This window comes from Pteropus medius, unplaced genomic scaffold (genome assembly GCF_902729225.1).
Source record: "Pteropus medius unplaced genomic scaffold, Ma_sr-lr_union100, whole genome shotgun sequence".
In the NCBI taxonomy this organism is placed as follows: domain Eukaryota; kingdom Metazoa; phylum Chordata; class Mammalia; order Chiroptera; family Pteropodidae; genus Pteropus; species Pteropus medius.
This window is the reverse complement of record NW_024342471.1, coordinates 4,206,290-4,229,041: the sequence shown is the minus strand read 5'-3', so window position 1 is coordinate 4,229,041 and position 22,752 is coordinate 4,206,290. Positions and strand designations below refer to the sequence as shown.

Sequence of the window (22,752 nt, the reverse complement as noted above, 5' to 3'; positions counted from 1 at the left end):
AGGGGTTCTGGGGTAGAGCCCAGGAGTTTACATTTCTAACCAGCTCCTACGTGAGCTGTTGCTGCTAGTCTACAGACCACACACTCATGGATTCATTCACAGCTCTGCATCTGACACTGCCAGATAGATGCCTTGAGTTCTGAAAAAGTCACAATGCCCTCCCAACCCCTATAATTAAGACAAGAGTAAATTTGAAATTAAATAAACCCAACAAAATTCTTATTTTTTCCAAGGTGATCACTTTGATTTTTTAAAATTACTTTTTAAGAGTTGTTTTTAGTGCCAAAGCTTTGGTGGTTTTAATCATGTGAATAATCTATTAAAACTTAAAGGGCAGGCACCCTGCCCAGGCCTCTGCCGCTTTGTCCTCTGGAGAAAGCCCCTCCCCCACCCTCCACTGCTCACTTGGAGGCCCCTATTTTTTCATATCCTCCTTCCAAAAGGACAGGGCGCTTTAGCATTCACCCATCTCCACCAGATCTAGGGCTTGTGCTGGGGACAGATGAGAGGACAGAGAAGTCTGAAGCCCTCAAGATACCTTCAGATAAGGAGCCTGAAATGGGAAGTACACAAAAATACCTGCAAGAATAGCAGTACGTTTCTTTTTAAAGACAAAAAAAAACTGGAAACAACCTAAATTCCCATCAATTTAGGATGTGTTGGCTAAATTGTGTAAATTCACACAAGAGATGCCGCCAGTGATGATAGTGGCACATCTATCTATATTCTGTGATTTGAAAGGGAGCATAATATAAGCACACTATGTGGTTAAGCGAAAAGGTCAGATTACAAATCTTCTTCTCCATACGATGGGATTATGTAAATTGATTTACATATGTACATATGCTTTCTTCTTTCTCTGTGTTGGTAAGATTTTCTACATGAGTTATTATCTTAACAGTCAGAAAAATAATTAAACTATTTTTAAAGCATTTTGTTTACTCCACAGGGATGGATTTTAATTTGTGAAGCACCCACTGTATGCCAGGCATTGGTCCAGGTGACTCTGGAGTATCCTGAGTTGCCCATCTTTGAACATTTTCTGCCATCTCTAGCCTGATCGTTTAGAATCAGAGAATGTTGGGACTGCTAAGACTTAGCCCGCACCCTTATTTCAAGGATGAGGGCTCTGAGGAGCAGTGAAGGTAACTGACTTGCAGAAGATCACACAGCGAGTTTGGCCCAGAGATAACAGAGGCCAGTCTCCTGGCTCTCATCCTAGGCCTCTACAGCCAGCCTACACTACTCTCCCCTAAATCTGAGTGTGAACTGTTGTTTGGATTGTTGTGGTGGGGGCTGCTTTTGAATAATCCATTTTCTGGGAGCCCCAGTCTAGGCAAACCCAAGATGAAAGATTAAAGTTCCCTGAATAAGCTGTCATTAGTGGGGAGGAGCCTGACCCTGCATGGGCAGAAAAGCAGCTTTGGTAGGGTCCAGGTCTGTCCATTAAAGAGATTTGCCCTGCATCAAACTGGCAAGCAGAATTCTTTTGCCACTTTCTATAAAAAATCTAACCACATCAAACACTTTGAGGTTGTTATACACTTTCCTGGATGCTCGTGTGCTCACAGGGAGCAATGGCACACAGCACACAGACCGCACACTGCCCACCCTTCCTGCCCCCGTCTCAGGGAGCCTACCCCCTCCTACTTCCCCTTTCCTGGCTTGCTCAGCCCCACCCAGCCTCTGATGGCCCAAATTGTCCCCTCAAGGCCCCTTCCAATAAAGAGAAAGTCCCTTCCCAGTTCCCATTAAAATAAAATTCTCTCTATTTAATCCTCATAAGCTTTGAAGTCGAGAGTTTTTGAACATTGGAATCTTAGACATTGAGCTAGAATGGCTCTTAAAACACTTTAGTCCAGTTCCTCTGGTCTACAAGTAGAAAAGCCGGGGTTCTGAGAGGGGAGAGGCCAGATCTCTAAGTTCCAGGCTGCAGCTCGTCACAAAGACAGAATAGATGAGCTTTGTCTTTGAACCTGAGAACCACTCCCCTCTTTTTGTTTTTCACCTCCTCCCAAGAGCCTAGGTTGACATCACTCCAGGCAGTTGGGTTGTTACAGGGAGGCCCTTCAAGAAGTCCAAAGAACATAAGACCCTGCAAGAAATCAAGCTGAGGGTATCCTCCCAATTTCCAAGGTAGATTTAACCCAGGCAGGTGAACAAGTTCAGGAATGGTCCAGCTCCCAAAGTACAGGTGATTGCAAGAGAGGAGGGACAGGCAAGTCAGGCTTCCTAAGAATCCAGGCCTTGTCCATGAGTTATTCCAATCACCTCCTTTATGCTCCATAAAAAGGGGTCACTGTCTTCATTTTACTGAAGATCAGGGAGGACCACAGACCTAGCTGGTGTCACCAGTGACCACGACCAGGAGCAGATTTTCAAACCTAAGCCTGTGTGGGTCTAGAGTTTGTTCTCTGAAACTCAGCACTCCTCCATGAAGACTGAACCTGCTAGTAGGTGTGCACAGGTGTGTGGCAGGATGTGGCATGGTGGGGCATGTCCCTGGGAGAGGAACAGGGGACTATGCTTCTGGAAACCACACAGAAGAGAGAAGAACCACGGTCCCTGGAACTTTCTCATCTCATCCATCGGGGGAAAAGACAGCCCCAGACTGATTGCTATGAGATCCGGGTCCTAGTCTCAGCTCTGCAGCTTATAACCATGTACCTTTAGGGTCCCCTCTGAACCTCTGTTTTCTCATCCGAGGGTTATTGTGAGGAGTGATAATGGCCAACCATAAACCTAGTTCCCTCGTACTTTCCTCCTCTGATCTTTGTCAGGCTTGCGATCTTTCTTGGCCTCAGTTTCTCCCACAGAGAATTTGGAAGGCCTCCTGACTGAAGCCACTCCCACACTGGCTACCTTCAAGGTGCAAACCAAGGCAATTACTGGGTGACTAGGTATCTCATAGGTGTCACTACCAGAGTGAAAAGGGTTACGCCTCCTCTTGAATTCTGACTCTCCAAGGTGTGTTCCTAGATCTGCCTCATTAACGTGGCTCTGGCCGGCTGCTCCAACACGCCATCCTGACAGTCCACACACCACCTTGCAGACGAAGCAAGGAGTCAGGCCGGCCCTGGCATGGCAGGTGAGTGGGCAGGGCCTGGGAGCCTTGGGGCACAAGGGCTCTGAGAGGATCTTCAGAAAAGGGGTGTCTGTGGAAAAAAACTTTCATCATTGATTCTTAGGATTGCAGAGCTGCATGGTCCCTGAGCTGTTCCCTTGTGTTCATGAGAACATGGAGGCCCAGAGATGAAAGAGCTGGCCCCAGACCATCCAGCAAGTCCATGGTAGAGCCCTTCCTGGGCTGGGGCCAGCCCTTACCCTCCTTCCTCCCCAGGCCTTGCTGGACTGGAGGACAGGGAGAGCAGAAAGGGAAGGATAGAAGAACCAGAATCTCACAAACCATGTATATTATGTGAATTCAGAAACATTTCTGGGCAGACTTTGGAATTGTGAGCTGGGTGGAGGGGAGAGAGGGGCTTCCTAAGCTTTACCCTCTTCGAGTTTTCACCCCAAAGACTCAAGGGCAAAAGTAGCTCTGTCTGAGATGAAAAGAGCTATGTGATCTTGAGCAAGCAAATTTGCCTTTGGTGCCTCCATTTTCTTACCTGTCAATTGGAGATTATATACAAATCATCTCACAGGCCTGATGTGAGGAATTGATGAGACCAAGTTTGTCATATCCCTGCAATATCTCATGTGGGGCCTTGTAGACAGTACACTCAGAAAATGCGCCTCCCTGTGGCCCCAATATCATGAGAAACAAAAACCCCTCCCACCATGGAAACTTAGTTAACAATTGGACATTTTATACCTACTCCGTGCTAGGAGCTGGGGTCCACTGATGAGCATGTCAATAGAAGCAAGGATCTTACTCTCACAAGTCTTTAAAGGATGTTTCTAATTCTATGCCTCCCATTTTCAATTGTTCAGCATTATGTGACAATTATGAGTCAACTCTTGTTTATTTTTTGACTGTCAGAGGCGAGTTTTTAATTTCCTTGTTGTATTTGAACTTCTTCTTACTCTCCCCTGACAGACATTACTGGCATCCTAGCTCTTGGGATGGGTCTGCTCCCTGAGGACCAGGCCTCACCACCACAGCTCACTCCCCAGACTGCTGTTTTGAGAGCTAAAGTTGCTTCTCACTGTTAGCCCTGGCTTTGCTTCTTTCAGGATCTTCTTTTTAGGGTTCACCTGGAAGTCCTCTTCTCTAAGTATGTGATGTACTATCAGCCTTAAACTTGACTAAGTTTAATTGCTAAGAAAGGATGCTTCTAGGAGAAAAGTCAGTGACGAAGGTTCCAATGTCAGGTCTGTTACTAACTTGCTGGGTGACCATTTCTCTCTCTAAACCTCATCTGTCAAACATTAGGGTTAGATCCATCACACCTAGTGTAGACACTGACTATTAGTTAGTTGAATTAAATTACCCAGTCTTCTGGATCTTCCTGACTTCTTGGGGACATGCTTCTCAGAGCAGTAGGCCAAGCATACTATGCCATCTGTGCATGAATGGCTGAGACATAAGATCCCGGATAGAAAGTGTGTGGCCTGCGTGCTGCTTCTCTTCTCCCCTTCCTTACACTGTCCGTGGCAGACATTACTAGTTGACCCCTGAGCTCTTCCCTACAGAGCCTGGTTGTGGCCCTGGAATTCTTCTCAACAGAGTTCAAGTAGTCCTTACAAGGTGATCAATGTCAGCAAATGAAATGAGACCCTTCTGCTATTGTTGAATTATAATAATCTTATGGCTCAAAAATTCTAAGAATTCAGGCAAATACTCTGTGTAAGGTTGACTCTGGCTGGGACATTGGGTTGGAGTTGATGGGCCATTGCCCTCTGGTGAAAGAGTGACTAGCAGTGTCCTACAGGACCAGGAAAGAAAGGGAGCTTGGGCAGGGGCCCCAGGCACCTCCCCAATTAATCATTTAGCTATGGAAGTCAGATGCCTATGAAGCATATTAAGGATAAGGTCATAATGGGGCCCATTAAAAACCAATTACGTTGAGTCTAAAGTCTGGAAGATGTTGCTGACTTCAGCAGAACCATCTAAGTTCAGTCCCACTGGGTGCTATTCCTGGGCTGGGACAGAAATCTGGGGAGGAGAGCATCATCAGCTCTTGGGTGTCACCCAAGGGCAGGAAGAGGAAGAGCTTGGGCTGGGGGTGGGAGGCAATCTTCTGCACATAGACCGTTTCCTCCAGCTAGGAGTCTTTCTTAGGCTGCTCTCTGGGAACAGCTGGGAAGCAAGTGAGCTGGAAAGAAGATAAGGTTGACAAAGTAGGTAGTAGGCAAGGCCAAATTGCGAGTGACCTTGAATACCACCATAATAGTTGTGAGTTTGATGGCTCATGAGTAGTGGAACTGACATGCTGTCATGCAATTGGAAATGTCCCTTCCCTTGACTGAGTCTCAGTTTCTCCATAGTAATGTAATAGGATGGATTGAATTGGATGAGCTGAAAATGCTCCAAGGTTGTTGGGGCCAATCAGTAATTTAAGCAAGAGGTGAAGAGGAAAGAATAAAAAGAAATACAATGTATATAGGAATTGGGAGGGGAGAACCAAAGTGGTAAGGTGATTTGGGTGAGGAAGAGGAAACAATACCAAAACCCCATCTATTGACCACGTAACTGTGGACCCAGCACTGTGCCAAGTGTCATAAGAAAGGAGCCCATTCATCCTGCTTGAAGCTTGTTGTCCTACAGTGTTAACTGATGGCTTCTCCTTTCACTCTCAAAATTTCCAGATTTAGGTGATACATTTTCTTATGATTGTATTTACGATCATTACTTCATTCTCCCCTAAACTCTATGAGGAAGGTATTATTGTTGCCACTTTTCAGGGAATAAAATCTGAACCTCAGAGAGATACACTAATTTATTCAGAGCCACGCAGTCAATAAGTGGAAGATTCAGAAGAGCATTGATTGACGGAACATTGAAATGGCAGCCAGGAGTTCTTGTCCAAATACTGATAATAATAATATGATTAATAACATATACATTTTCTGAGTACTTAATAGGTGGCAGTACTGTTTTGAGTACTCTATATGAATTATTTCATTTACATAGATACTGCTATCGTCACCCCCATTTTCATCAGGAGACTGAGGTTCAGAGGGGTTCAGTCACGTGCCTCAGGCCACACAGCCAACAAGAGGCAAAGCTTCATTTGAACTCAAGTGTGTACCTCTGATATCGGACTCCTAGTCACTGTGCACAGTGGAAAGAAAGGTCAAGAGAAGAAGGTTGGAGAGAGACCAAAAGGGCAGCAGCAAAGCTGGAGAGACTAAGAAGCTCTGAGGTGACAGGGTAGGTGGAGAGAATGCTCTTACCACATCCCTCTCTCTCCGTCTTGCAGAAACAGCCTCAGACCCGGGGTCCATGGGCCTTGAACTCAGGGCTGGGAGCTCACCTCATATGTCCCCAGGGTGGCGGCCCCAGGATCGACAATATGTCATCCATTCTGTCCTTGGGGTTCCTTGGGTGCATATTCATAGAGAGTACTTAGAACAGCACTGGCACATATTAGATACTCAGTAAATATGTGTGTAATTAATCATATTATTATCATCAATATTTGCACAAAGGCTCCTGACTGCCATTCCAGGGCTCTGTCTCTAGTGCTCTGTCACCCAGAGGGGTCCCAGAGGGAATACTGCTTCTTCCATTTCTTCCCTGATGCCAACCAAGGTGCTGAGTGACAACGCTTGTGTCAGCACACTCTGGAGGGAAGGCAGATGTTGTGGGGAGGGCCTGAGAGGAGTACTGGAGATATCAGAGGCACTTGATTCAATAAACCACAGACTATCAAAACTGTAAGAGTCCTTCTGGGTCATTTCATAGGAAAATTGAGGCCCAGAGAGAGGAAGTGACTTAGCCCAGTTACCACAGGGAACCAGTGGCAGTTCAGCGTCCCTGGATCAGCGGGCACAAACTCTGCCTACCTCCGGGACCCATGACTTCAGGAGGAAGGAAGTCAGGAAGAAAGGGCAGGTTTTGGAATGTGACAGCTTGAGAGGAAGGGATTATGGGTGGTTGAGGAGGCTAGGGTGAGGGCGTGGGGAGGCTGATCCTCAAGAGAGCACCGGGAAGCTGGTGAGCATCAGCTCCTCTTTTCACACACTTGTACCAGCCAAGGGACACGGAGGGACATTCATTCATTCATTCAACCAATGTTAATTGAACATCTACTATGTCCTGGCTCTGAGCCAACTGAGCCAGGCTCTAAAAATCTAGAGAGAATGAAATCCAGGCCTCAACTGCAGGGAGCTCACAGTCCAGTGAAGGAGAGAGACATGTAAGCAAACAATCATAACCTGGATTCCTTGATAATCAATTGGGGACAATTAGTCTCAGAGAGTAGAATTCAAGCTGAGCACATAGAAGCGGTGATACTGGGTTTATTTTGATAGGAGATCTGGAAACCATCCCATGTGCATATCTGTCTCCTGACTTTGATCTGCCCTATATGTCAGCTCCCCTTCCCAGTGCCCATCATTCCCCATGAGGGCTGGGGAGGACACTGGTTAGGGTAGAATTGGTTGAATCACCAGAACAGTTGCTTTCCCTCAGTGGGATCCTAGACTGAATATCAGCCCACAAATGCCAGGTCATGGGAATGTGATGCTGACGAGTACAGATGACTTAGATCACCAAAGGAGCAGCTTTGAAAACAGGTCACTGAGGGACCAAAGCAGTGACCTCCTGGTATAGGGCAGATGTAGTGTTGATGAGGGTGGCAGGTGGGGATTTCTTGGTAATAGCTCTTCAAAATCATCAAAGGGAAAAAGGAACAGGTGTGTTCTATGACCGTAACAGAGGGGGAGAGTGGGGACAGTGAGCACAAAAGAAGCGAGAAAAAAGACTTTGGTTCAGCAGAAGAAAAAACTTTCAAATATCTGGGCAGTGGACAAGTTACCTCTCAGAGGTGTGCAAGCTGGAACCTGATCAAGTATCCACCAAGAACTTGACCCTGGGCAGGAAGTTGTGAGATGGTCTCAGAGATTCAGGGATAATGATGATAATGGCAGTTCTGACTCATCCCACACCCATTACCCTCCTGTAATGAGGCTTCAGATACTCAGAGGGTAGTGGGGGCTGGTTTGGTCTGTGACAGGGAAAAGGGAAGCCAAGGTAGAGGTCTTGGGACTTGAACCTATGACCCATGGTCCAGGAACCCTCTTCACCTCCTAAACCCTCCAAGGGGCTTGCCAGGGCTGAGATAATTACCACCCAATAACCTCATCCCCTGCTCCTGACTCATTCCCTTAAAAAAAAAAAAATTGCATCCTGTCCTGGCTTGTCCCCACATAAGTCATGGCTTGAATGTGCTCTCAGGCAAGAAGTCTCTTTCTTCACATCTCTGGGTCTTAGTTTCTGTCAGTAAAATGGAGACCTGGGCTTCTAATGGTCCTTCAAGCTCTGCTGTTATTACATTAGCCAATCCTAATAAGGTAAGTGGGGTTCCTGCCTGAACAGAGGCCACCTGAGCTCAAAGTTCTGGGACTTGAGAGGTCTGCTCCTGCCCAAAAACCACTGGGGCTAATTCAGACAGAAGGCTTCAGCTATACTTTCAAATGTGAGAATTGGCAAGACAATGGGCAAGTCTCCTGACACTTGTTCCAGCTTCTGCCACACAGGGTCACTGTTGAACACTGGTCCTGCAACGTACCTGCTCACCGTTGTAGTGACATTGGTGACTGTAGAACATCCCACATTTAGAATACATGTGTGAACAGTATAAGTTCCTACTCATATATTCAGTCATTATCCCCAAATCGTTATGCCAGACTGGGGCTTCCAGCCTAGACCAAGCTAGAACTAGCCTTTTCCATGAATCTAAGGCCTGAATATTGAGACTAGAACCAACCTAGCTCATCACAAGTGGAGACCAGTTAGAAAACTGTCACAGTGTAGACAAGAGAGATGTCAGTAGCTTGACCTAGGGTAGCAGTGGAGATGGAGACATGGGATGGATTCGAGAAAGGTTTCGGAAGTGGTGCCATGTAGACTTGATGATGAATTAGATAAGAGATGTGAGAGCAAAGAGGAATCAAAGAAGATTCTTTAGTTTGGGCCTGAGCCCCAGGACAGATTGAATGCCACCTGCCAAGATGCGGAGGGCAGAGGTTTGGGGATGGTAGAGGTGAAGAAATCGAGAGTTATGCTCTGGGCATCTTAGGCTGGATTTGCCTAAAAGACCACCAAATGGAGATTTCATATAGATTGTTGAATGCATTGTTTGGATTTCAAAGGAGAAGTCAGAGTGGAGCAGTAAAGTCATAAGTGCAGCAGACCTCAATCAAGACCATTTTATCAAAATCTTCCAGTAACATTGAATCTCAAAAGGCAAGAGTTTCTTTTCCTCTTGAGATGCTCCTTATGTAACGGTACCCACCTCTTCCCCAGCTTCATATATCAAGCAGGGCTTGGAGGAGCCATCTTTGCCAAGCTACAAAGGTCTTGTTACTCCTTACCCCAGAGAGTGGGTGCCTGGTGTCCACAGGCATATGTAAACAAAGGAAGTCCAAATAAAATCTGCTCTAAGCTGACTTTCTCATGCCACCCCTTGATGTAGGAGAAGCCTGTATAATTTCTGAAATTTTTCCTCACTGTGGCTGCATAAAAAATTACCCCAAGATACTAACTTAAAACAATATTATTATTATTATTATTATTATTATTATTATTATTTATTATCATCACTCACAGTTCTGATGCTGGACTTGGCTCATCCAGACAACTTCCACCCAGAATCTCCCCCTCGCTGCAGTCTGACTATGACTGGGGCAGAATCATCACAAAGCCTTCTTTCCCACGTCTGTTGCTCAGCCTCCTCAGACATCTCTATCCTGGTCTTTCCTCATGGCCTCTCCAGCATGGTGGTTTCCATGTCGTTGCACTTTATCAGATAGATAGATGATTGATTGATGATAGTAGATGGATGGTAGATAGATAGATAGGTAGGTAGATAGATAGATGGATAGATAGATAGATAGATAGATAGATAGATAGATAGATAGATAGATAGATAATTCAGGGCTCCAAAGGTGCTTGTCCTGAGAGAAATCACCGAGCAGAAGCTATATCCTGTTTATATCTTAGTATCAGAAGGCATATGGCATTCACATTCTGCCATATATATCGGTCAGAACAGTGTCAAGCTCCCACTCAGAATCAAAAAAAGAGGACATAGGCCCCACCTCTCAGTGGGAGGAGTTTCAATCACATAAGAAAAGCATGTAGGATGGAATCAATCCATCTATCATCTATATAAATTAGTTAAGCCATCTTTGAAAAATACGATGTTCTACATTCACCTTGTGTATTAGTCAGGGTTCTTCAGAGATGTGTGTGTGTACGTGGGGAGAGACAGAGAGAAAGAGAGAGAAAGAGAGATCATGTAATTATGGAGCTGGCAAGTCCAAAATCTGCTGGGTAGGCTGACAGGCTAGAGACTCAAGGAAAAGTTTCAGTTCAAGTCCAGTGCAGTCTGCTGGTAGAATCCCTTCTTGATCAGGGGTGGTCTGTCTGTTCTATTAAGGCCTTCAGGTGATTGGATGAGGCTCACACACATTATGAAAAGTAATCTTCTTTATTTAAATTCCACTAATTTATATGTTAATCTCATCTGAAACACATCTTCACAGAAACAACCAGCATAATTTTGTCCAAATATCTGAACAGCCAAGTTGGTGCATAAAATTAATCATCACACCATGTAAGAAACAAAATGGACTTTTAAAGAGCACCTGCTATGTACCAAATGCTTTTCAGATATCATCTTATTAAATCTCATTATTAAAGTTGAGGAAAGCCATTATTATACCCATTTCATGGATGAGAGAGGTTAAGTCATGCTGAAGGACACATGGTAAGCAAGTGACATATCTAGGATTCTGACCTGGGTCTGAATGACTCTAAGATTTTCTACTCTAGGATCCAGGAATGAGAAAATGAGAGAGGGGAGCAGGATGAGTGAATGACAGATTGGAAAACTGAGCAGGTTCCCAGTGGCAGTCTCCGGAACCAAGTTGAAGAGTTGAGACTCTTCTTTGGGGGAGAAGAAGCACCCCAAGTAATCATGAAAGCCAACCCTACTCCCCAAGGTTAGAGTAGCTACACCTCCACTGTAAACAGTTGACTGTGGCTGGTTCATAATTGTTAGATGCTGATGAACAATAATCCTGGGACCAGTTTCATTTCAGCTATGGTGGAAGGATGGGAAAAATTAGTCACAGGGCCTTGCTCAGAGCTCCCAGGCTGCACAGAAGATTTGGCCTTGGCTTTGGCCATGAGAGAAGGCAGAGGCAAGCAGGAAAGGAGGAAGAAGCATATGGTATAAGAGAGCAGGTCCCAGAGTGAAAGAAAATGACATTTGCTGAGTGCTTGCTATATGCCAAATTCCACTCCACTGGATTTCATACAGAGGCAGTTTTCTTGGTTGAATCCTCCCAAGAATCCCGTGGGGTAGGTGTTATCATTACCTCCATTTTTAGATCAGGACACTGATATGCCCAAGGACATACAATAGATAGCAAAACTGGGGGCAGGGTCAAGATTTGTCTGGCTCCGAAGCCTGTGTTTGCTCCATTCCATACCCCAACGACTCAAGATTTGACATTTCCTGGTCTCAGCCCTTGATCATCAGAGAGGCAGGATAGAATTCTGGTACCACCATTACTAGCTGTGTGACCTTTATCAAGTTACTTAACCTCTCTGTGCTTCTGTTTCCTCTTCTGTAAAATGGGGAATGATAATAGTATTTATCTCATAAGACTATTCTCAAGATCGAATGAGTTTATAAATATAAAGCACAGAGGATAGTGTCTGACTCATGGTATTGTATATGTTAGCTATTCATTTTATTATTCTTATTATCATAGTTGAGGGCAGGTTGGCTTTCACATCACCTGAAACAACCTTACCCAGCCTCTGAGTTAGTGTTTGGGTATTGGAACGAAGAGCTGAACGTTATTATTAAAAGAGGATACTAAAGATTCATCCAGAAACCAGAGCTTCATGTTGAAAAGTTTAGCAGGTATGAATTGACAACCCCACCTTGGATGCGAAAGATATGTCACATTTACTGATACTATTTAAATCAAATTAAATCTAACTTTGAGTCCTGATCCTACTGGGCTTGTTGGAAAACTCCATTTCAGTTATTGCTAAGGCTTCCTCCATATTTCAATGTCCTATTGTGTAACAAACAACCCCGACACTTAGAGGCTTAAAACAACAGCTATCATTCTCTCACTCAAGAACCTACCATTTGGGCAGAGCTCAGCAGGTACAGTTTGTCTCTGCCTCATTCAATGTCAGGTGGGACAGCGTGACTGGGAGCTGGAGAATTTGTTTACAAGATGGTTCACTCCCATGACTGCCAAATTGGTGCTAGCTGTCTACTGAGAGTTCAGTGGCCTGTGGGTTGGGGTTCTTGGTCTCTCTCCATGTGAGCTTCTCCACAGGCCCTTTGGCTTTCTTCATGACCTGTGACTGGGTTCCAGGATCAAGCCACTCAAGAAAACCGGGCAGAAGCTATATCAACTTTTATAATTTAACATTGGAAGTCACAAAGTGTCATTCTGTTTTAGCCACAAGTCCTCCTAGATTCAGGGGGAAGAAATATATATCCCACTTTTTGATGAGAGGAGTATTGACATCACATTATAAGAAAAGTATATGGGATGGAAGATATTATTGCAATCATTTTTAGAAAATACACTCAGCCACTCTCCTAACCATAAGGTTATAGGAAGTTTCTAGAATCTTTTAAAAGCCAAAGTCTCTCTCTAGACTTTGGCCTAGATGAACCATTGCTTTACATGGACAAAGCCCATGTTGTGTTTTGAGTCTGGGGCTTCTGAGTTTGTGACTCTTGTGGGGTTAAAGGTAATGGCAGCATAGCCTAAGGATTCCATACAAGCACAAACTCGGGAGCCAGATTCCCAGCTCCATCACCTATAGGCTGTGTAACTTGTAGCCTCATTTTCCCCATCTGTGAAGTCAGGATAATAATAATACTCCATCGTATGGTTTATGAAGATTAAATGAGCTAAATATTTATAAAATATTAACCAAAGTACTTGGTACATAGGGAGTTTTTTTAAATAGATTTATTTATTTAAATTAGTTTCAAGTATACAGTACATTGGTTAGACATCTACATTGTTCATAAAATAGGAAGTTTTATGAAATAAAACCTATCTAATAGTCCATTCAAGTATAACTGAGTATTTACTGTATGCTAGGCACCAAATAAAATAAGGCCAAGAGCTGGCGCCCTTGGGCAGGGAATACTTGATGATATTACTCCAATGGTTCTCAAGTGTGACAGATTTTATTTCACATGATATTCATATTAATATATATCTCATCTCGCATGTTATTCTTACAAGTTACATTAACTGATTTTCATCTAGGGGTGAGATGTATTCCCTCCCCTTGAACCTGGGAAGACTTTGTAACTGCCTTGACCAGCATACTGTTGAGGTGACAGAGTGTAACTTCTAAGATTAAGTCATAAAAGGCATTGCAGCTTCCTCCTTGGTCTCTTGAATCACTTGCTCAGAGGGAAACCAGGTACCATGCTGTAAGGATGCTTTTCAAAGCTTACTGTTAGATGTTTGAGTTATATCTATTCTTTTGCTGGACTGTCAACTTCTTGGCGGCAGGGCTGATATATATTTCATGGACTATTGAGTCTGCAGCACCCAGCACAATGTTCTGACACCTGAATAAATGAACTCCGAAAAGATTGAGGGAGAAGATGCTTCGGTTGAGACTGGATATGATACCCAACTGTTCCCTGGAGACACCCTATCCAGTTAAGACAGCCTAAATGCCATTTCCTCAAGCAAGCCTCACTTGTCACCCTTCAGACCAGGCCAGGCCCCTCTTTATATGTTCTTTCCATTCCATGTACTTTTCCTTGACAGCATGCATCAGAATGATAATTAGTTATTTGTAGACTCACTTATTTAGGTGTCACCCGTGCTTGTCTGGGATATAATAACTAACATTTACTGATCTCTCATTCTCGAGGCTGTAAATGACAGGCAGTTATCCTCCACATTCACGCCACAAGGTATTATTATTCCTACTCTAGAGGAAACTGAAGTACAAAGAGGTCAAGCAGAAGGTAATTTAATCAGTAGATGACCAAGTCAGGATTTGAATCCACACCAGCTGACCCCAGAGGCTGTGCTCACAGTCATTGAGCCACACGGTCTCACTGTGTATTCCTCCAGGGCAAGCCCACATCTATTTTGTTCACCAGTGTCTCCCAGCGCTGGCCACTAGCCTGGCACAGAGAATATACAGCTGATCTCAATATTCGTGGATTCCATGTTTGTCAACTGGCCTACTCTCTGAAATATATTTTTAACTCCAAATAAACACCCTTGGCACTTTCATGGTCATTTGCAGTCATGTGCAGAACGATGAAAAATGGAGTCACTTAACATGCATGTTCTCTCCCAACTAAAGGCAAACAAGGTGATGCTCTACCTTCTTGTTTTTGCTCTCATACTATGAACAAGTGTCCTTTCACGATTTACTTAGTGCCATGTGTTTTTTTTTTGCATTTTTGCTTTTTTTGTTGGGGATTTCGCTGTTTAAAACAGCCCCAAGCGTAGTGCTGAGCATTGTGTAGTGTTCCTAAGCACAGGGAGGCTGCAATGTGCCTTATGGAGAAAACCCGTGTTAGATAAGCTTCATTCAGTTATGAATTATAGTGCTACTGTCCATGAGTTCAATGTTAATGAATCAACAATATATTAAATAAGATGACTTTACACAGAAATACACACAAAACAAGGTTATGTATTGATCAGTTGATGACAAAGCTGTAACCAGAGGCTCACAGGAACCTAGCCCTGTATTTCACTAGGAACATTGGTTCAGTATTCAGTAATTTGGAGTTCACGGAGACTTTTAGAATGTAATTACAGCGAATAACCGGAATCTACTGTATAAGATAAATAGTGGCTGCATGAGCAAACGACCGGTGGGTTGAAGCCCGGCATGGATTAGAAACATGCTAAGGGCTTGGCCTCTTCTCTGTCCTCTCCCAACTCAGGGTTCAGAGTCACTGCGGTGGACTGGCAGTGGCCGAGGAATGGTATTGCCCACCACACCCAGGAGTACCCAGGCCCTGAGCTGGTGGTTCGCAGGGGCCAGATGTTCACTTTCGTACTGGAGCTGAATCGCCCCCTGGACAGCAAGGAAACGCTTGTCTTCACAGCGGAGACAGGTAACTAGCTCACCAGTGCCCTCCACTGGCTGCAGTCAGAAGCACTTGTCTCGTGACCAGAGACCTGAGTCCCTGTGGTTGTCAGCCCAGACTTTAGGAAAAGCAAGTCCCTGTAGCTGGGATGAGCCCTGAATCCTGGAAGCTTTTAATGACAGCTTTCTGGGGATGGCTAGGAATGCGATAGATAAGATGACAACTCTGGAATCCTGAGGATACCAAGGGATCCAGGGTCTTGGAGGATACAAGCAATCATCAGGCACTTTTGGAGACCAAGCTTGTCTTTCTTGGCCAGACAGACAGACTTTGGTCTCAAAGGGTCCTGTCACTTTCTCATTGATCTAGGAGGTGGGTGGCAGTCAGGACAGCTGAGATGTACCCCATTCTGCCATGGGCCCCCTTGGTCAGGTCCTTCCCCCAACAGTGTCCCAGCAGCTCATGGAGTGAAGGGTGCATTTCCAGGCCTGTAGCTCTTCCACTCCTCTAGAGCTGGGTTTCCTAGGGGTGGCTGGGTCTCCTGATTCCCTCTCTTCTCTGCCAGGACCCCAGGCTTCTGAGGCTCTCCACACCAAAGTCGTGTTCCATACATCAGAGCTGGAGGCGGAGGGGGGAGATGCCTGGACAGCAGTAAAGGAGGCTCAGACGAAGAACACAGTGACTGTCAGCCTCACCAGCCCTCCCAGTGCCGTCATTGGCCGTTACCTGCTGAGTGCCAGGGTTTCCTCTCTCCGCAAACGCAGTAACCGGAAGCTGGGCGAGTTTGTTCTTCTTTTCAACCCATGGTGCCCAGGTAGGAGCTGCTGAGTCCAAGGCTTTCCTGGAAGCTGTCCCAGAGGAGGGCCTGCCCTTAAATGGGGCCTAGGAGGCAGGTTAATGGACAGGGAGGTGAATGCCAAAAGTTTGGCGAGAGCTGGGCCTAGGTGGAGGTAGACACCGGGCAGAGAAACCTGGTAGCTGGTGCTACAAAGGAGCCGGTGACAGAGGGACAGGAATCTGTGGTTTCTGGTGTGCGCAGGCCAGTGAGCAGGGATGAGGCTTGATGGCACAAGAGGCCCAGGAGTGCGTAGGGCCTGGGCTTTAGCATTCTGACAGCCTTGATTCGGTCTCAGTGCTGCTACTGCCTCCCTCCGAGTCTCAGTTTCCTCATCTGTAATACGGGAATAACAGCGCCTGCCTCTTAGGGTTATGGTGAGAATTCATAGTGCTAATGCTTATAATGTACAAGCTACATCATAAGAGGTACTGGGATCAGTATTCTTATTAATATTTAAGAAATGTAACTCTGTTGTTAGCATTAGTGGGGTCACCCAAAGGCATCAAGACTCCTAAAATCCCTCAGTCATGGGCTAGTTTGGGTTGGTCCCAGCCTGGGGAAAGATCAGCCAGGTGGAATGGGACTTGGCTACAAGGCAGCCTGGGAGCCCAGCAAGCCCCCTCTTGGCCTCTCCTGCCCCAGTCAGCCTCCAGGCACTGTCCTGCAGCTGATCCCTGACGTAGCCCCTTCCCCAAGTTGGCAAGGCCAGAGCCCCAGCCCACGCCGGGCCTGACGACTGCTTTTCAGAGGATGACGTGTTTCTGGCCTCGGAGGAGGAGAGACAGGAGTACGTGCTCAATGACAACGGGATCATCTTCCGAGGCGTGGAGAAGCGCATCCGAGCCCAAGGCTGGAACTTCGGGCAGGTCTCCAGGGGCACAGGCCAGAAGGGGGACGTAGGCTTGGACATGCAAAAAGTCAGCCCAGGAATCCTTCTGTCTGCTCACTTCTTCCCAGGAGGGACAAGCTGTCTGACTCCTAGAGCAAATTCATTCATTCATTTATTTATTCATTCATCTACTAGTAGTTGTGTCAGGGCCTGTGCTGAGTACTTGGGAAGGCAAAGTGCTTTGGATATAATTTGGAAACAGAATGAGTCAATTCTCCTAGGGAAAGAGATAGCTTGGATCAGTGGTTCTCAGTCTCGAACATGTACCAGCATCACACAGAGGACTCATTAAACACACAGATGGCTGATTCAGTAGGTGAGGCCAGGTGCTGCCACTGCTGCGGGTCTGGGGCCACACTTGAGAGCCACTGACTTAGATAAATAGTTATAATACAAGGTGGGATAGGTGGAGGAAAGTCAGAGTGGTAGAGGTGGAAGAAAAGGAAGTTCAGAAGAGATGAAAACACTACCTTGGGGACTGCGGAAGGCTTCATGGTCTTGGAGTGGGTGTCCAAAGTTGGGCGGGATCTGGACAGGCAGAGGGAAGAGCAGAGAGATCAGCCTGGAAGTGGGACGTCAGAGAGTAGCTGAGATTCTGCTACAGGAGCTCTGTCTGCCTGGGCTCAGGGTGCCCAGCTAGAAGAAGGTTGGCCAGGCAAGTTAAGGAACTTGACTGTCAGGCTGAGGAGCCTGGAAGGGGGCGTGGTGGGGCGCTTGGGGGCTGGGCAGGGATGATACACTGGAGAGTTTAGGATCCACCTCAGCGGTAACCACGTCTCAGCACTCACCTCTTAATGCCATGTGGGAAAGTGAGGGTTCCCAGACCTTCCAAATTTTCAGAGACCAGAAATATTAATTTGTATGTAAAAATCTCCCACTTTTTACATGAATCCTGCAGTGTGTCAATTAATTCCAAAGTAGTTTTTAAAAATCCTGTAAACCAAATGTGCGTGCCAGTGAGGTCAATGTGACTCCAGAGCTACAAGTTTGTCACAGTCTTTACTGTGAAGATTAGGGAGCCGTAAGGGGCTATTGAACAGGAGGGGATTCGATTAAGGTTGAACTTGGTTCCCAAGTGACTCTTTGAGAAAGGGCTTCTGAGAGGAAGATGCTCTGTGGTATCCCTGGGGGGCTGATGAGACAAACTCTCTTGCACCACCCAAGTGATTGACAGTGAGGGTCATGGGAGGGTCTGGAATATGGGTGAGGCTCCGGCCTCTAAAAGCAGCCTCTCTGGGGACAGTTTGAGGAGAACATCCTGAACATTTGCCTCTCAATCCTGGACCGAAGCCCCAGTCACCAAGACGACCCAGCCACCGATGTGTCCTGCCGTCACGACCCCATCTATGTCACCAGGGTCATCAGCGCCATGGTGAGGAGCCCCACCATCCCTGTATACACACTCCTTTTTGGATTCTGGGCCAACCCAGGGCCACACCCTATGATTTTTTCCAAGTCACCTCTTATTTTAAATCTCTATTGTGGTGTAATGAACCACTTCAGAACTCAGTAGCATAAAACAACCATTTACTATGCTTACAATTTTGCAGATCTGGAACTTGGGCAGGACGCTATGAGGATGGCTTGTCTCTGCTCCAAGATGCTTCAGCTGGGGCATCTGAATGGCTGCAGATATCTGGAGTGGTTTGACAGGATCATATATCTGGGGCCTTGGTTCTGGCAGTCAGTGTTTCCTTGGTTCTCTTCCATGTAGTGTCTGCTGAAGCTGGAATGTCGAGATGGCTTGCTCACTCTCATGTCTGGCCTGGGATAGCTGGGCTGATGGAAACAGCTGAGGCTGGCCAGTCATCACTCTGCCTCTTCATGCAGCCTTTCTACATGGCTAGGTTGGGCTTCCCCAGAGCATGGCAGTCTCAGGGTAATCACACATGGCAGCTGGCTTCTCCCCAGACAATTATTCCAAAAAGAAGAAGTGGAAGCTGCCAGTCCCATAAGGCCTGGGCCTGAAAACTGGCACAGATCACTTCCACCATAGTCATTGGTCAAAGCAGTCACAGGCCAGCCTAGATTCAGAGAGAGGGTACACAGACCCACATCCCCATGGGAGGGGTGCCATTTTTAATCTATTCCATGACATAGTGCTTCCTTCTCAAAAGGTAGCCAAGGGCATAGTAACTCTCTCTATAGCAAGTTTCCAAAAATGGATAAAGATGTTTTTCTCATATTTAATACTCTCAGTTCTTCAAGACCTCAGAGTTGGAGCACAGAGAATCAAAAACGGTGACCATTTCTAAACAGTAGAGCACGAAGGCCCTGAGGGACAGCCGCACAGGCCCCCAAGTAAAAGTCCTGAACTTTTACTGACTTGTTGTGTAATTTGGGCAAGTCTCTAATCCCCTCTGAATCTGTTTTCTAACCTAAAAAAAAAAAGGAAAATAGTAGAACCTGCTTTACGCAGGTTACTGTAGTGTGCACCAAGCCTTTAGAATAGTGCCTGGCATATAGTAAGCATTTAATGAATGTTAGCTGTCTCTAATTATTACACCACCAACAGTCTCCAAAAAAAAATCATTTAAAACAGGAAATGCTCTAAAACCATAGATGCTTTTCAACAGTAGAGTATCTCAATGGAAGGTAATTGAAAATAATAAACGGTACCAAAAAGTAGGTATTTTAAGACAGCAGGTGGCCCCAATTTTCAGACAGTTTAACAACAAGGGGTAACCCCAGATGACTGGGTGGTCCAAAGTTAGAGATGATTTTATGATGGCAAGGTTCCTAAAGAGGGGAGCCCTACCTTGTGGTGGACCTGTGCCTTCCTCTGCCCAGGTGAACAGCAACAATGACCGGGGTGTGGTTCAAGGCCAGTGGCAGGGCAAGTACGGCGGCGGTACCAGCCCACTGCACTGGCGTGGCAGCGTGGCCATTCTGCACAAGTGGTTCAAGGGCAGGTTCAAGCCAGTCAAATATGGCCAATGCTGGGTCTTCGCTGGAGTCATGTGCACAGGTACCCAGGGAAAGAAGTTTCCCACTCCACCCACCAGTCTCCTCATTTACACTCATTTGCATATATTTGCATAGAGCTGTTTCTTTACCCCTCCCCAGAAAAAACCTAGTCTTTCTTTTATTGGTGATGGAGAAATGAGAGAAACCAGATAGCTCATCCATGTGATTTTTGATCATTTATTTTACAGAAAGAGTCCCACCTCCCTCTGCTTGAAGCTCACTGAGCACTCCTGGGCAAGTCCTGTGGCCCTGAGGCCTCCAGTTCCCTCAGGCTATTATATGGCTGTTATATGCCTTCCAAAGTCCTGCCAGCCTCTCAGCCTGTCTATTCAAAGAGGGGTGGCAGTAGTGTCTCCAGAAGTCCCCTGAGAGAATGTACAGAAGATGACGGTGTTTCTGAGAGTGGAGACAGGAGTCTCGGCCCTGATAAAGTAGACAGACAAAGACAGGAAGGGGGTTATGGCCAGAAATGAGGCAGGGCGGCAAGGCCCATCTCAAGTCCAGCGTCTTGGCCAACTCCTGGAGCCTCTCCAGCCTCCTGCTCTTCAGTCCTTAGGTGCTTGGGGATCGCCACACGGGTCGTGTCCAACTTTAACTCGGCCCATGACACGGACAGGAACTTGAGTGTAGACAAATACGTGGACTCCTTTGGGCGGACCCTGGAAGACCTGACAGAAGACAGCATGTGGTAGGTCCTAGGCCCGCTGGGTCCCAGGGGCTCCCTGAGGCAGACCCAGATCTGGAACCCAGCTCTCCTGAGTTGGAGCCAGTTCTGGAAGGAGTAAGAGGTACCCTGCAGAGGGACGGGGTAGCCCCAGTCAGGGCAACTCCTCTTCTGTGAATCAGGGGTCTTTGGGCACGTGACTCAGAGATCAAGAGTGGGGCTCAAGATCTGATGCCTTGAATTCCCTGTCCTCCCCTCTGTGGACTGCAGCCCTCCCGAGAGTCCTGTGATGAAGGAGCCCAGATTCCCTCTGCAGAGTTACCTCTGCATCACGCTTCTGCTTCTTTCAGCTACCTGGGTACATGCTATGTATCTCAGGTGGAAAACAGTCTCCTTTCTCAGTTCAAACAAGACTTTTCGCACAAAGCTTTTAAAAATTAATTTTAAGTCAATTTTTAAAATAGGAAACACATTCATGTGCTTTAATATTCCAAAATGGGTCACAGTGCTATCTCCCTCCTGCCCATTTCCAATCTCCCTGTCCTCCTCCTCGAGGCAGCACCGTGACTAGCTTCTTCCATATCTTTCCACAGTGAGGCCCTGCAGACACAGGAACATACGCATACAGAATTCCCTTGCACCCCTGCTTTTAGCATCAGCAGCATAATGTAATACAGGCATACCTCATTTTATTGCACTTTGCTTTATTGCACTTCAAAGACGTTGTGTTTTTCACAAACTGAAGGCAAGAATGCTCAGAGGAATCCACATATTTATCTTTTTGCTGGCGGAGGGTCGCCAGCAAAAAGATCACAACTCGCTTTATTGCAATACTTGCTTTATTGCAGTGGTCTGGAACCAAACCTGCAATATCTCCGAGGTACGCCTGTATTGTTCGTCTTGCTTATTCATTTAACAATTTCGTATCAGCACATTCCAGTTTTCTTTATTTTTGTACTGTGTAAAATAATATTAAATTCGGCGAGCACCTAGTCTATGCTAGGCCCAGTTGTAAGTGTCAGACATATACTCACTCATGTATTCCTCCAAACAACCTTGTGAGCAAGCTAGTACTTTCCTTTTTTACAGATGACGAAACCGAGGCACAGAGAAGCTAAGTAATTGGTCTAAGGCCCACAGGTAGTGAGTAGAAGAGCCGGAGGTAGGAACCTGGTCAGCCTTTCAATTGCATGGAAGAACCATAGTTTATCTAATCATCTCACTTGGATGGACCAAAATGGTTGCCTTTACAAACAAGGCTTCAGTGAATAATCTTGTCCAAAAGTCTGTTCGTATGTGTGCAAGTTGTCACATAATCCAACTTTCTAAAGAGCAGGGGAAACTGCGAAAAGCATACAATACAGAACACAGACAGTCTCAGCACCCATGTTCCTAGAATGTCCTCGCCACCCCCAGGGAGCTTCTGCCAGCCCATCTCTAGCCTCAGACCACCTCTCCGCATCTCTCCTCTCCTTTCCTTCTCTTTGGCTTCTCTTCACTCTGTGTCCCCGCAGGAGCATGACAAAAATTACACCCTCCTTTCCTCATGCAGAATGGACAGACGCTTTTTTTGGATTTGGTGGCCTCTGTCACCATGGAGGTGCCACTATCCTACCTTTGACTTCCAAATGCTTATCAAGGTATTTTCCCAAACAAAAACGATTACTTTCCTAAGAGGAGTTCGGAGACCAGCTGTCAAGGTGCCAAGTAACGCCAACCACAGATTCTCTCTGCTGCTTCCTTAGTGGGTGACTTTGTGTCACTTTTCCTAGTTTCATATTCTCGTCTTGAACATGGAAAACTTAAAATAAAAGCTGAACTTTATACCAAGCCTACAGAATGCTACACAATCTAAACATTACCTACACGTTTTGCTTGCTGTAGCTCAAAGATACTTACGTATTTTCCCTCCCTCAAATACGTTAAGGTTTTCTTGTCTTAAGAGCCCTTGCACATGCTGTTCCTTCTGCCTGGAACATCGTTCTCTTCGCTCTTCCTATAGCTAATTCTTTCTCTTTTAAATCTCATCTTAGATGCCATTTACCTAGAGTAGATTTCCAGCAGTTGTTCTCTATCTCAAGCCTCTTTCTTTACAGCAGTTATTTACTTACATTTGTTTTATTTATCTGCTTACTTAATTTTGCCTGTCTCTTCA

The 22,752-nt window shown here is 45.9% G+C and overlaps 1 protein-coding gene across 1 annotated transcript in view; it reads left to right on the top strand.

Annotated features, from left to right (window-relative positions):
- TGM6 (transglutaminase 6) overlaps nt 1-22,752 on the top strand; it is a 48,914-nt gene that overhangs the window by 17,243 nt on the left and 8,919 nt on the right. Inside the window, exons 2-7 of the mRNA XM_039863704.1 lie at nt 15,093-15,266; nt 15,805-16,053; nt 16,825-16,943; nt 18,210-18,338; nt 19,757-19,934; nt 20,483-20,621. Coding sequence (XP_039719638.1) covers nt 15,093-15,266; nt 15,805-16,053; nt 16,825-16,943; nt 18,210-18,338; nt 19,757-19,934; nt 20,483-20,621 — 988 coding nt within the window. The remainder of the gene's footprint in view (nt 1-15,092; nt 15,267-15,804; nt 16,054-16,824; nt 16,944-18,209; nt 18,339-19,756; nt 19,935-20,482; nt 20,622-22,752) is intronic.